This window comes from Salvelinus alpinus, chromosome 23 (assembly GCF_045679555.1).
Source record: "Salvelinus alpinus chromosome 23, SLU_Salpinus.1, whole genome shotgun sequence".
Taxonomy (NCBI): Eukaryota; Metazoa; Chordata; class Actinopteri; order Salmoniformes; family Salmonidae; genus Salvelinus; species Salvelinus alpinus.
The window spans coordinates 15,346,982-15,362,969 of NC_092108.1; the positions used below are offsets into that span (position 1 = coordinate 15,346,982).

Genomic DNA, 15,988 nt, shown 5'->3' on the forward strand with positions numbered 1-15,988 from the left:
TCTGCAGCAATACACCATCCCATCTGGTTTGCGCTTAGTGGAACTATCATTTATTTTTTAACAGAACAATGACCCAAAACACAACTCCAGGTTGTATAATTTGAAGAATCTAAAATATATTTCGATGTTTAACACTGTCTCTGTTACAACATGATTCCATATGTGTTATTTCATAGTTTTGATGTTTTCACTATTATTCCACAATGTAGAAAATAGTCCAAATAAAGAAAAACCCTTGAATGAGTAGGTGTGTCCAAACCTCTGACTGGAGCCGCAGACACATGCTGTGTTTGTTTATTTTACCACCAGAAGACTCATTTCACGAGGACCAGGTGCCGAGTCCTGAGTCTGTATCACATGTCATTGCCTCTACAAACCAAAGGGAAAAACCAGGCTCTCTCTTTCTCCTTTTTTTAACACACACACACACTATACTATACACACTTCATGTCGGACCCAGCTGTTAGTTAGGCTACTTAGTGCCCGACCCCACCTCAACTGATGAAGCTTTGGTTCATTCAGGCAATTAATTATGGACTACTTCCCGCTGTGGAGGGTACACTACAATCATCCAAACTTCTAACTCCTTTGACTACTGATGGACACAAATAATATTGACAGGGGTCTTGGGTTTAAGCCAACGGCCAACACCATTAGTGGGTTTATCATCGTGGGCTTAGAGTGACTTAAGTCTCAATGATACAAATGGGGTCAGAATATAGCCTTTGAAAAAGGTTGTGAAGAAACACTTCAAAGAAAAAATATTAAAAGTCTCATCCTCATCCCAAATAGAGGATGATAGCCCAGAATATTCTATATTAATTCATAACTCATCACAGTAATAGAACTGTTAAACACCTTTCCCTGTGATATGTACTCCTTGGCACACAAAAAATTATTCAATTTAAGTGGTCTCCCCTTTTTCTCCCTCTGTTGCTCGCTCGCTCTCTATCTCCCTCCCTCCCTCCTGTTCTTTATAACACATGGTATACAGTATGTTGCTGGCCATATAGTTTCCCTACCCCCCACGCTATACAGTCTTACTGTGGTCCCTGGTCTTGTCCACAAATTCTTCACCTCTCAGAGTCTACTAAGTAAGTCATAAGCTAGGGCTACTAGGCATGGTTAGTCCTCTCTCTGTGTGTCAGGTCAAGATTTGGTTGCAGAAAGGAAAAATACTGTGTTCTTTTCTCTGCTGATGCATAAGACTCCTGAGCTCACAAGCTGTTTCCACAAAGGGTCGATGTAAAAGCCAAATGCTCCTGCAGTCTGTACTTTTAAAACCTTAAACCACACTTTCACGCCACCGAGGTGGAGCCATTTGTCGAACACTGCTTTCAGTGACACACACACATGCTCACACACACGCTCACACACACAAGAAAAGCAGCAATCCTAACCCTGATCTGCCTCCTCAAATAATTTTGTGCAAAAGAAAATAAGAATACCGGTAGGCTAGATTATGATTGTTAATTAAATGTTTACAATCTGTATCCATGTAATCTTATATCATAGATGTTATGTCCCTACCTCCACAATAATATTTCACTAAAGGATAGGATAGGTCTGTACATCAAATTAGCCCTATAATAGATTAAATTAATTAGGAGACTACTAATCTGAACACCAACATTACCTAAGGTTTATGGTAAAAACATTTTTTTTTACAGAAGTCTTCGACTGAATTGTATAAGCCCCGTGGAAAAATATATATGTGTTGCTTGTTGTTGTACCTAATATGAGGATGCATATTTTGCAATAGTTTTCAAGTTGAATAATAGCCTTCATCAATAACTGCATCATCCATTTATGCACCGTTGTTGCTGTTAAAAACATTAATCAAACGCTGTCCTTGGCTGATACTTGATGGGGTAACATTGGAGGCAGGCCCAACGAATACTGTCGATATATATTTGGACCTTTTTGCTGTCAATCAGATTTTTGTGGCATACCATTGGTTGTGCGTCTGCGGTAGCCTATTATCATTCCATCTCGCACTGTTTCTGGTCTGTCACTCTTCAGTTTTCCGAGGTCTCCTTCCGCAAATCAACGTAGTTCGCATGGCTTGCGATAAAAAAAACATGACATTTTAATGCAACGACAATTACACTGATGCTGTACAGTATTTGAGTTGATCTCCATATACAATTGTTACAGGATGATTATCAAAAATGTGTGTCTGGTTGTAGGGCGTTTGAAATAGGACACCGCTGGTCATTTAACGTTCTCGTACGCCGCGGAGGGATACTCTTTTGGAACCGACAATGTGGAGGCTGTTAAAATGTCTACTCGGAAGATGAAATGGTTACAATTGTAGCAACTAAAATTATCGCATGATATATCACAAGAGTTATGAATCTATTTGCAATCATTGTTTCATTTTCGTGACGTGGACTGTATAGCGAACCAAGGGTTTGGTAGAACACACGATATCGTCGTTCGGTTTTCGTCTACAGTCCGGAGTACGGAGAGGGAATCTATCCCCAACTTTATGTTTTTCTCTCTACTCCAAGCGTTCATTTTTTCCCGTTGGATGCCACATAATTGAATAGAGGTTACTGAAAGGTAAATATACCTCATCACACGCTGTACATTTGTGAATTATATTATGGTTTTGCAGGGGCATTGAGCAACTTTAGCAAATAATTTTTAGTTGTGTGAGTAGCACGGGCGGAGAAAGCGGGGTCTTGAGTTTTTGTCCGGCCTGGGCAATGGGAGCGAGCGTGCAGCAGTTGGGCAGTACTTGCAGCCTTGTGGGAAAATACTTCTTTGTTCACTTTGCGCAACATTGTAAAGTTTAAAAGTAACCTAACATGCCCGTTCGAACGGCAAAATTCTCGCAGTGATACTATTGCCATGTCTGTATTCATATTTTATTGAATAACAAGCCACATAATTTTTTTTGAAGGTTCACAACTTTTGTTAAATATTTAGAGAAACTTCGTGGTGCAGAGGAAAGTTGCGCCCAGAAATGCACGCTTGTCTCAAATGTATGGGTCAAATAGGTTGTTTGGTTTTGTACGTCTTATGTGTATTATGAAGTAAATGTTCAAATTTCTCTCAATTCCCAGTTATGTGCTCAATATTTTCCACTGTTTATTTCGCATTTGGCAGGAAATCCCCCCCCCCCGTGCTGAACCCCTTGAACATAAAAAAAAAAATCACATATGTGAAAATATTTTACGCACGGTTCTGAAATTCTTACTTCGTTTTTTCATCATAGGTCCGTTGAATTTGATACCCAAAGAGTGCGACGCTTACTCCTTTGTTCTAGCCTTCATCACAAACTTTGCCAGGGCCTGACTCTTTGTTTTAAGTGTATTGGAAGCTACTTAACAACCGGTTTCTCACCCATCTAAAAAGCACGAATTTAACAATAATTCTACGAAATAGTCTGTGTTGACATAACGCGTTCGTTGTTATGGTAAAACCTGCACTCTGGGGATTCCGTCACAATCCGCAAAAACTATTTACATTCTCCGAAGTAGAGGGCCAGAAGATTTGGGAATGGGACATCCAGAGAAATGTCAGGCAACTGTTACAACTCTGTTGCAACTTGACTTTCTGAACCAATCAACAAGATTATAATACATTAATCTTCAATAGAAATGCATGCTTCAGTGTGCTCCATATACTATAGTCATGTCCCTTAAAAACATAATGATTGTTATTCTAAGGGACAGATCGACATTTACTGGAGGGGCAGGGCTGGTCCAACTCAAGGTGTCATACATTTTTTTTTTTTGCCCCTCCCCAATGTAAGAAAAATATTTTCACATTACTGTCCCCTTTGTACAGTGAAATTGACTACCCCCCCCCCCATAACATTAACTCAATAAAATTTACAATAACTAGTGCCCCTGTGTTTATATACGTGGATATCGACTTTGCCACTTTTGTGGCGCAGTCAATGCCACACGGGGCTACTGGCCAGAAGGTTGGGGGTTCACAGACATGCTCACTCTCCCTGCCTGTTTCATTAAACTACGATCAGAGCTGGCTGAAGATGATCAGCTATGGGGATTTCAGATTTTCAATATTTTGATGTTATATTTCTAATTATGTTTTCCGCCAACAGGTTTCTGTGCCAATGCACCACACGACCAATAAACAAAGCATACAGACATTGGGCGCTTCAATATTATGGTTTGGTTTTTCAACATCCCAATAAATAGATTGTGTCAATCTCGACAAACAGAAAATATATCCATCCCTACCTTGTAGGCTTACCCAGTATAGAAGACTTGGCTTGACAATCTCTGAATGTCATTAAACTTTTTGGTGTTTTGTAACAATATCTCTTTCCATTCATAAATTGGTCACTGCACAGTTTGGATTGATTTTAAAGATTTTTTTCAAGTGACCGGGATTGCACAATAAGCCACACTTATTTTCATTGTGGTCCCAATTATTTTTTTTTTTTACATGAATACAATTACAGAGATGAATAAAAAATAATGCTCAACCTCCAGATGAGTATGAGATGCGAGTTTAAGTACAATTCCTACAAGCTTGTTTGGCTGGTAGCTTATTCTTTAGATGCTTGGGGCTGCTGGTGAACCATGATGTGCAGGCATAATCAAAGTGACACTGGACTAGTACACTAGTTAGGTTTCCATCCAATTGGTGATAGATTCTTCATAAAAAACAATGTGCCGTTATAGAAAATTTGGCAACGGACAGCAAGACGGAAGATTTTAATTTACTGGACATTTTGAAAATGTACCAGACATTTGTATGCATTCAGTTCTGACCTGGCACAGCCAGCGCCATCAATAAACAAGGGATATTGGCCAAATGAGCCACATTAATGTGTCCTTAACAGCCTATAACACATTTACAAAAACACTATTACTTGTATTTCAATGTGTAGCATTTGATTTATAGCCTACTTTCCTAAGACAATTGTCCACTTCACATTTCAGCTGTCAGAGATTTGAGTAGTAAATGTATCAGGGCATTGCATGCTTAGGTGTCCGCTGTATTATATGAGCTGAAGAGTGAATGTAAACCAGGGGGGAAAACGCACTACCCTCCCCTATTTTGGACCACCTCTCCTCCCCAGTACATTTCGATCTGTCCCTAGTAGGGTACTTATACCCTATTTGTGATAACATTGCCACCAGTTAAACATTTTATAAGGAGCCCAAACTGAGTTTTGTATGTGGCCCCTCATGTTCTTTGCACCTCACTGTGTGTTGGCCCTTGGCCATGAGTTGCTGCCTGCCTGAGGGAAGGCACACATTGGTCACTCATTCTTGCTCTATTGATGTGTCTGAAATCTAGCAATCCATTCACACACAACCAGAACCCAGTGCTTGTCAACGCCTGAGCTGTTCATAACTTCGATGATGGTGTAGGTTGATTATGGAACACAGATTTGGTAGCCTAAATCTTAAGTTACTACAGGGTGAATCCTCACCAAACCAGGACAAAAGAAGAGCAGTGGACATTAGGACTCTAATAGTAAATCTGATACTTCTAACATTTAACTAAATGGGGACAGTAGGTTTAAAAAAAGAAAAACACAGTTGGCCGCATCCTGATGTTCACTACAGAGGACATGTATTAACAAGCTCTTATTTAATGTAAACAAATATTACACTGCTCTGAAAACTCAACAAACTGTTCCTGAGATATTTACTTGTTAGAAACAATTTCAATGTCAAACTCACAAATATAATTACACAATTATACACATTTACATAAAATGTGCCAATTGTGATGGTAGCCATTTTGAAGGACCATATTATTTGTTTTATCAGGGTGACACCCCAACACGTTATATTGTAGTCCTCTGTAGCTCAGTTGATAGAGCATGGCGTTTGTAACAGGATAGTGGGTTCGATCCCTGGGACTACACATAGGCTAAGTAAAAATTCATGCATGACTCAGTCACTTTGGATAAAAGTCTCTGCTAAATGGTGTTTATTATATTAAAAGCCCAGAATGTCCTCTCAAAGGTACAACAGGACCTAACGCAGCGGCATGTATGGCCTTAGAGATACGGACCAAAAACACATGTCCCATAAGAGATGACAAAAATGAATGGCAGGGTCTCAGGAGGTTGTTACATTTTGACCTTTCCCAGGCCTTTAAGACTCCATAATGGTTCATCTATAAGTGCTACAAGGCACAAATTGGTGTCGTATGAAGCTTTGCTCCACTTGCTCTGAAATATGAGTTCTATATTGATTTCAAGAATTTTCTTACATTCATTTATGAGTGGATAAATATGCATATAGAAAAAAATAGTTGGTTTATTTGGAATATTTTTCTATATATTGTTGAACATAGTACTACATACTGCTCTACTACAGGCATATCAAAGTTCCAGAGTGAGGTCTCTGCCAGTTTTCAGGTAACTGCCCGTTTTATACAGAGAAATTGGCATAGTAGGCAATGTAACCAATCACAGCCCTCCTTTTACCTGCATCATTGTACATCCTGCAAATCACCAGCAGAGGGCAACCATTTTGAATCCATTTTCACATTCACTGTGATGGAAATGCTTACAAACTGGATCATAATGCTAAAAGTAGCAGAGATCCCACTCTGGAACGTTGATATTCCCATAGAGTATATTATGTAAAGCAATACATTGATAAATGGTACAAATCAAAAATAGTGTTTTCAATATTCATGTTTATTTTTCAATATTCTAAAAATTGTTATTTAAATCAAAATACAACTCATATTTCAGAGCAAGCGGTCAAGCTTCATATGACACCAATGTTTGCTTTGTAGAACTTGCAGATTAAAGAGGTAAGTAACGTCTTATGGCTGCAATCCCGTTAACGGGATGATATGACAACAGCCAGTGAAAGTGCAGGGCGCCAAATTCAAACGACAGAAATCTCATAAAAATTCCTCAAACATACATGTATCTTATACCATTTTAAAGGTAATCTTGTTGTTAATCCCACCAAAGTGTCCGATTTCAAATAGGCTTTACAGCGAAAGCACCACAAACGATTATGTTAGGTCACAACAAAATCGCAGACAAACACAGTCATTTTTTCAGCCAAAGACAGGAGTCACAAAAAGCAGAAATAGAGATAAAATGAATCACTAACCTTTGATGATCTTCATCAGATGACACTCGTAGGACTTCATGTTACACAATACATATGTTTTGTTCGATTAAGTTCATATTTATTTATATCCAAAAACCTCAGTTTACATTGACGCCATGTTCAGAAATGCCTCCAAAATATCCAGAGAAATTGCAGAGAGCCACGTCAAATAACATAAATACTCATAATAAACTTTGATGAAAGATACATGTTTTACATAGAATAAAAGATAAACTTGTTCTTAATTCAACCGCTGTGTCAGATTTCAAAAAGCTTTACGGCAAAAGCACAATATTCAATAATCTGAGAACAGGGTTCAGCCACGAAAGGAAGCCATACAGTTACCCGCCAAATTGTGCAGTCAACAAAACTCATAAAAAGCATTATAAATCTTCACTTACCTTTGCTGATCTTCGTCGGAATGCACTCCCAGGACTCCCACTTCCACAAGAAATGTTAGTTATGTTCGGTAATGTCCATAATTTCCAAATAGCTATTTTTGTTAGCGTGTTTGGTAAACAAATCCAAAGTCAGGAAGCTCGTTCACTAAAAGCAGACGAAATGTCAAAAAGTTCCGTAACAGTCAGTAGAAACATGTCAAACGATGTATTGAATCAATCTTTAGAATGTTATTAACATACATCTTCAGTAATGTTCCAACCGGAGAATTACATTGACTTCAGATGTGCGATGGAACAGAGCTCCCTCTCATGTGAACGCGCATGGTCAGAGCATGGTCAGGTCATGGTAGACCTGACTATTTCCTGTCTCCTTCGGCCCCACTTCACAGTAGAGGCATCAGACAAGGTTCTACAGACTGTTGACATCTAGTGGAAGCCGTAGGAAGTGCAAACTCATCCATATCCCACTTTGTTCAATAGCGGCTGTGTTAAAAATCTACCAACCTCAGAATTTCCACTTCCTGTTTGAATTTTTTCTCAGGTTTTTGCCTGCCATATGAGTTCTGTTATACTCACAGACATGATTCAAACAGTTTTAGAAACTTCTGAGTGTTTTCTATCCAATATGAATAATAATATGCATATATTAGCAACTGGGACTGAGGAGCAGGCAGTTTACTATGGGCACCTCTGTGCACCTTTCATCCAAGCTACTCAATACTGCCCCTGCAGCCATAAGAAGGTAAGGCCAAGATGTCATGGACATGCCAACTGATTAATTATTTCTCAATTGTTCTATTAGATACATGTCACATGTCAATCTTCGGATTAATTGTTGTATATATCCCCCAAATCATAGTTTTTAATCTCTACATTGATGTCTTGTCACATTTACCTTGGAAACTGTCTGAAGTTTATGAGAAAGGCACTTAAGACCTATGTTGTGTTCATCAGGTACAAACAGGAAAAGGTTGTGAAACAGAAAATAACTAGGTTTGTTTTTTCCCCTAAGTATCTGGGGTTACTGGTGTGACATTTCATACTGTATGTGATAGCCTTTGATGCTGTGGCTTGTTGGTGAGAAATTCTCTTCCAACAGGTTAGTTTCTAAGGTTGCCAAGGCAGCCCGCAGGGAGGACAAAGTTGAGTATTGACCTTGTGGTGTAATCAGAAGTTATACTCCACTTAGTGTGTCTGATGTGGGCTAGGACAGGGAAAAATCAGAATTCATGTAACACTAGATTTGATTAAGGCTCTCAACCTGTATTACCCAATGATTGAAGCAATGCTGTAGTAGTTCATCTCAGAGTGTAAGTTTGTCAGTAGTTTCTGTACCTGTACCTTCCTGACTTTGGATTTGTTGATCATTGAAGGATGTGTGTGACATCACGATGACTCAATGCTGATGATATTTACATCATGACGTAAGGAGTTACTCTGCTCTATGCATTTAATGTGGCCGACTGGGTATCAAACAGACCCAGATACACCTTCGCGTAAAGACCGTTTTAGCCCACTGGGCTAAAGCCTATTTATGGGAGCCCCTTGTTTGCTCAGGGAGCAAACTTGAGTCTTTAGGTCTCAGACAAGGTCTCTTATCACGAAACACCTCCTACATGCGCTCCCAAATGTGAAGTGATGTTCTGCCAAGGGACATTGTAATGTGGTGTATCCATTTCAAATAGAGGTCTAACCAACCACACAGTAAAACAAGTGGTTGCAATCAAGTTAATTGTTAGTAAAGAGGAATATTGATGTCAGTATAGGGATTTTTTTTGGTGGATTTGAATCATGAAGCAGAAAATGTACCCTTTACACAGGAATCAATCGAGTAGTATTTGACTTCACACTTTTGTCACACTGTGACTCTTGTCTTCGGTCCATTTCAACTATTTGTACCTTAATCCAGACTTATCCCACAAAATGACAGTCCTCTCCCCTCTCCCTAGTCAATTGCTGAGACTGTGAGGGCCTAAGGAACAGCAGCAGAGAATGGCTACAGTGGGGACAGACAAGGAGCTCAGTGACCTGCTGGATTTCAGCGCGGTAAGAGATCTTGGCTGTCAACAGCCCTACAATATCTTTGATTATCTTAGACCATAATGCTAGAATCTTTGATCAGAACACTTCCTTCAAGAAAGTAATAGGTTGTTTGTAGTCAAATATACGTCATCTCTTATGAAGGGATGGGCAGCAAAAACTGAATTGCTTCAACCTATGCTTTTTATTGTATAAACAAGACAGTGTTTCTCTACACACATCAAGATAGACATGCCAAAGATCCGTTTGAATCAAAATGTGGTCTTGTTACTATAAAAAAAAACGAAAGTTGTGGAGCACTTGAGTGCATGGGCTTTGTTGTATTAGTTGAGATAATGGGTTGGTACATAAATGGAAGAATAGCATGGTATCAATCAGTCTGTGTTGTTATTGGGCAGTTGTTGTGAGTCACTCGCATCAATGAGTCAGCCCAAGCTTGGCATGTTTAGATTGCTTCCCACAGTTGACAGCTGCTGGAGTCTGTTGTAACTGAGAATGACTAAATCCTTCTATCGGATAGGTTAAATTGGCACCTAGCACCAAACAATGTAATATCAGAGGTGTAATATAACAGTTATTATATCTGGGTGGTTAGAGCCCTGAATGCTGATTGGCTGAAAGCCATGGTATATCAGACCGTATACCACAGGTATGCCAAAACATGTATTTTTACTGCTTTAATTACGTTGGTAACCAGTTTATAATAGCAATAAGGCACCTCGGGGGTTTGTGATATATGGCCAATATACCACGACTAAGACACTCCATGTTGCGTCGTGCATAAGAACAGCCCTTAGCCGTGGTGTATTGGCCATATACCACACCCCCTCGTGCCATATTGGTTAAATGTACTTTGTCTATTAAGTAAGCAGCTTGGGTTAATGTAGTCTAGTGAAGGTGACTACTAATGATGAAGTGTTTAGCCACAGGGTAGATATTTCCCAAAGCATAGATACCAAAGGAGACTTCTGCTATTTTTTATATTTTTTAAGACTTCAGTGCAGTTTTTTTGACCCCATCTCTGGTTTAATGTTTTTGACACTGTGTCTGTCTACGTTTCAGATGTTTGCACCGCCGGTGTTGAATGGGAAGAACAGGCCCACCACTCTAGCCAGCAGCCAGTTCGGAGGCACTGGTAAGACTAGCCCTTTGGTTCTAGTACAAAAATAAAGTCAATATGCACTGACGGTTTGCGGCTCCCATTTATTTTATTTTATAATGCCTAGGGATGGTACAAGCGTTTAATAATTTCAGTCAAAATGGTCTTCAGGTGATCGTACAACAGCGTTATAACCCGGGATGTTCTTCATATGTACCCAATATGATCAAAATTGGTCAACGTCTACCTTTCCTCTACTTATCTGAAAGTAATTCATAATTTTTTTTAACTGGTACCGGGCTACCTTTAGGTGAGTCGTGTGGGTGTTCTATAGCAGTACAACCAACATGTTTGTGAGAGACTCGCCTTTCCATAGAGGGGTCATAATAGTTTGTTCGCCAAACCGTTCAGACAGAAGTTAGCAGATCGGCAGTACCGACTTCAGATGAGTCACATGATGCTTGTGGGGGTCGCAGAGCAAAACAACCAACATGTTAAATGCCTTCAGAAAGGATTCACACCACTTGGCTTTTTTCTAATTTGTTGTTACGAGGTGGGAGATAGATTGAATTGTCTTTGTTCTTTTTTTGTGTGTGTCACTGATCTACACAATACACTGTCAAAGTAGAAAAATTCCAACATTTGTAAAAAAATAAATAATATATATATAAAAAAAAAGAAAAAGAAAACTTATCTTGATTATTCAACCTCTTGAGTCAATACATGTTAGAATCACCTTTTTCAGGGACTACAGCCGTGAGTCTTTCTAGTTAGAATCACCTTTTTCAGGGACTACAGCCGTGAGTCTTCCTAGTTAGAATCACCTTTTTCAGGGACTACAGCCGTGAGTCTTTCTAGTTAGAATCACCTTTTTCAGGGACTACAGCCGTGAGTCTTCCTAGTTAGAATCACCTTTTTCAGGGACTACAGCCGTGAGTCTTTCTAGTTAGAATCACCTTTTTCAGCGACTACAGCCGTGAGTCTTTCTAGGTAAATCTCTAAGAGCTTTGCACACCTGGATTGCACAATATTCTTTGAAAAATTCTTCAAGCTCTGTGAAGTTGGTTGTTGATCATTGCTAGACAGTAGGGCTGAGCGATTGATCTACATTTAGTTGTATTTTTTTGGTTATTGAAATACACTACTCGACTGAGGGACATTACAGATAATTGTATGTGTGGTGTACATAGGGGTATGGGGTAGTCATTCAAGTCATGTTAAACACCATTGTACACAGAGTGAGTCCATGCAGTTCATTTGACTTGTTAAGCAAATGTTTACTCCTGAATTTATTTAGGCTTGCCATAACAAAGGGCTTGAATAGTTTTTGATTCAGGACTTCATGTTTACATTTTTTATGATTTATAATGTTTTTTTAGATCAGTGTGTAGATCAGTGACACGATCTCAATTTAATAAATGTTCAGGCTGTCACACAACAAAATGTGAACACTTTCGGAAGGTGCTGTCTGTGAGAGTCTCACCAATCCATAAAGGGGTCATAATAGTTTGTAGGCCAAACCGTTCGACGCTACAGACGTTTTTGTGAGAAGACTATTTCCGTGATGTCTCGGTCTGACAAACACTGCTGTAGCTCTTCCACCTTTCACCAAAGATGCGGAAGGCCGATAGCGGCGGATTTGGTGGATTGAGACTTAGCCCATGCAACAACAAACCCTCTGCATATCTATCTTAAACGGACATTTTTTATGGGGATTTTAATTATGCTAATTTGATTTCTGTGGGGGTGCGGAAATTGATTTGAGGGTTATTAAAGACACAGCATGACAGTGATTGGCTATTACAGGCCAAACTACACTTTCTCTTATTCCTTCCTAGAACCCTCTCACTGTCTCACCTCTGACCCCTTCATCCCCCCTACTGCCCTTCTTACTGCCCTCGTGGGGAGTGCTGTCTGGAGTCAAATCCCAGTAGCTGTATCAATACTCCAAATATGCCAAAATGGCATGCTGTCCTTCATTACCAGTGAGGGTTCAAAGGATTGAATAGCATTCCACCATATTGCTCCCACCTGTTAATGAGGGAAAGAAGCTAGTTAAAACAGACTGAACCAGCCCCTTCCCCCTCCAGGTGTCCCCTCCCTCACCTTATCAGCTGCTGCCTCTCCATCATGCTCTACTGAGGGTGTAAAGACTGGAGGGGTGATGGGAAATGACCCTATTCACCCCCCACCTCTCACCCTGTGGAAGGAAAAACTATTTCTGTGTTTCTTTGCTCCTCCTCACCTACAGTCAACCACCATCCCTCGATAGGCCCCATCTCCTCTTGTTGACAACCATCCAAAGATCAACACAAGAACCATGCTCCACATCCAACTACTGTCTTCCTTCAACCCTCTTTCCCCCAATCACTTGCCCTCATCCTCTCTCCTCCACCACCTTCATTCACCCTCCTCGAACCTCTGAACCGTTGCTGTAGGTCCTTTCAGCTCCTAACTGAAAAGAAACAGGATATTGAAGTAGCCGAAATAAGATGAAAAGGACGGGCAGGGTTGAGGCCAGGGACCCAAACTACAGCTTGAGTGCCACTTAGGTCTTCTTTTGTAGCAACAAAAGGTGCACGTTTACAAAAGGTCTTTACTGTTCTCAATCCAACGGCTGCTCCTGGCATTGTGTGGCAGCCCTCAGCCCAGGTCTCCACAATGCTCATTAGAGGCCCAGACAAAGGTTCTTGGCCACTGAGAGAGAACTGGATAGGCAGGCAACATATGTGGCCCAGTGTATGATTTCACCCAGGAACCCCCCAGCCCCCTCACCCCACCCATATTTTCACAATGAGAATGATGAGGCTTTCTGAGGGAAGGTTCTGGATCTCTCTGCCATACCTTCTCCTTGGTACCATTAGTTAGTATCTTCTCTGCTTTGCCTTTTTATATAGATTTTGATTTAGATGAGCTGTTTTTCTCTGGTGCTCAGGCTCATCCCTGTCGGGTGTAAAATGGCTGTTTTTCTCTGGTGCTCAGGCTCATCCCTGTCGGGTGTAAAATGGCTGTTTTTCTCTGGTGCTCAGGTTCATCCCTGTCGGGTGTAAAATGGCTGTTTTTCTCTGGTGCTCAGGTTCATCCCTGTCGGGTGTAAAATGGCTGTTTTTCTCTGGTGCTCAGGTTCATCCCTGTCGGGTGTAAAATGGCTGTTTTTCTCTGGTGCTCAGGTTCATCCTTGTCGGGTGTAAAATGGCTGTTTTTCTCTGGTGCTCAGGTTCATCCCTGTCGGGTGTAAAATGGCTGTTTTTCTCTGGTGCTCAGGTTCATCCCTGTCGGGTGTAAAATGGCTGTTTTTCTCTGGTGCTCAGGTTCATCCTTGTCGGGTGTAAAATGGCTGTTTTTCTCTGGTGCTCAGGTTCATCCCTGTCGGGTGTAAAATGGCTGTTTTTCTCTGGTGCTCAGGTTCATCCCCGTCGGGTGTAAAATGGCTGTTTTTCTCTGGTGCTCAGGTTCATCCCTGTCGGGTGTAAAATGGCTGTTTTTCTCTGGTGCTCAGGTTCATCCTTGTCGGGTGTAAAATGGCTGTTTTTCTCTGGTGCTCAGGCTCATCCTTGTCGGGTGTAAAATGGCTGCCATGTATTGTCAAGGACTCATGGATTAGGATGAATTTACCCTGACCCTGGATACTGGACTAAGGTCTGTTTTGGGGGAGGGGTAAACTGATCATTGATCTGTGTCAAGGACAGACTTCTACCCGTAGTAGCTGTCATGCATCCCTGGTTCTCTCTGACATTAGGTGGGTATGTGCGATTCCCTTGAGGTGCCACCTAACTTCCAACCAAGTTTCATTTACTGGCAACCAGAAACTGAGAATCTGAACTGGTATTTTTAAACCCTGGCTTTGGCTAAATGGAGAAGAGCAGAGTGTGTTTTGCATGAACTTTCTGTTCTTTAGGAAGTTTCCTTCATGTGAATGGAAATGGAATTGGTCATTTAGTAACTCGATCAGATTTGCATACGAATTGGATTCCTTGTGTGGTCTAGAGGCATACTATGTCTGACTGCTCAAACCGCAGAGCTTTAAACATAACATCCATTGTCCAGAATATAAAGAGGTGTACCAGTTGCGTTGAGCCCGCTACTAAGGTCAGCATTTTCTGAAGGATTTAGCCTAATGCTTGTAGCTTCTAACTTCAATGATTTCAAAAATATCTTCAATGTGAAAGTAGCATGCCTAATCGTGTTGAAGTTTGGAATGTAAAATTGGTGTTTAATATTGACCTCTCGGCATCTTAACACCAGCTCTTATGAATCATTTCAGACGCATCACACACCATACTGTTGCATTTCCATTCTAGACATTCCTTAAATCACAATCGCGCTCCTTAATACTTATTAGTCATTTTGCCTTGTCTGGGTGACTCACATTTCTGTCATACAGGAGAAAGAAGAAAGTGTAGACGGACAGTACACCAGTAAGTGTGTACATGTGTCTGCATGTTCCCTGTGTTTTAGTCCTGTAGCCTCAGAGCCAGTGACTCAGACTGACTGCTCCGTTTCCACTATCTCTTCCTGTGTTAATTATAGACCAGCCTCAGTCTCTTAAAGGGGTGGTGAGGCCCGGGTTTAAAGGGAAGGCTCGCTATAGTGAACGTGTCTGTCCTGACTCAACCCTCTCGCTCTCTGAGACATTCACTGACGTACGTACGCACGCATGCACACAAGTTTCCCCGCCGGCAAACCCCATAAAAAGCGGTTAAGGTGTAAAGTCCTTGCCTCACGTATGTTAGGGTTGTTCTAGTCAGCAATGGCTCTGCAACATAGTAGACAAACCACTTTCAAGATTATTGGTTTATTCGTCATACTTTAAATGAGTCCATAGAGTTAGAATGTGGAGTTCAATACGGGGTCCTTTCTTCTAACGATTTCTATGGATGTGTGAAACCAGGGATTTGTGGACAGGAGCTCCGTTGTTTTCTCTGTTGTAGTAGTGTCTTATATCAGGCTGTCATGGTAACGACTTGTAGGAGGAAGCCATTTGAAGTTTGAGCAATACAGAGGAGTCTACTTAGACGAGTCTGTCACTTATTCTCTCCTTCATCTACTAATCAGCAGCTCTGTTATTTAGAAGGAAAATGTGGAATAAAAAAATGTGAATTCGTAATGAATATGCATGAAAGCTATTTTGATGTTTTACTTCAGAGTTGCTCACTTGCGCTCTCCCTCTCAATGTGAGTCATTTGTGTGGTGTGAAACAGTCTTCATATTTGTATCTCCCTGGTTCAAATGAACTTTCCCTCCATACCTTTTTTAATACAGTTCAAATCCCTGGACAACCATAAAAATCCCTTGCAATAAGTGTTGTGATGCTACTTACAACTTAACCCAGAAGGTCTAGGAGAGCACTTCCTTCAATGCATTCCAAACCC

The 15,988-nt window shown here is 40.7% G+C and overlaps 1 protein-coding gene across 4 annotated transcripts in view; it reads left to right on the forward strand.

The window, feature by feature from the left end:
* The first annotated feature begins 2,051 nt into the window (after positions 1-2,051).
* LOC139550320 (transcription factor E2-alpha-like) overlaps positions 2,052-15,988 on the forward strand; it is a 42,061-nt gene continuing 28,124 nt past the window's right edge. For 2 of the 4 annotated variants that reach the window (XM_071361146.1, XM_071361149.1), the window contains exons 1-3: positions 2,053-2,565; positions 9,427-9,523; positions 10,580-10,652. In XM_071361146.1, the coding sequence (XP_071217247.1) occupies positions 9,470-9,523; positions 10,580-10,652 (127 nt within the window). In that variant the 5' untranslated portion in view covers positions 2,053-2,565; positions 9,427-9,469. Of the gene's footprint in view, positions 2,566-9,426; positions 9,524-10,579; positions 10,653-15,988 lie in introns of all 4 variants that reach the window. The other 2 variants (XM_071361148.1, XM_071361147.1) reach the window with 2 other exon arrangements.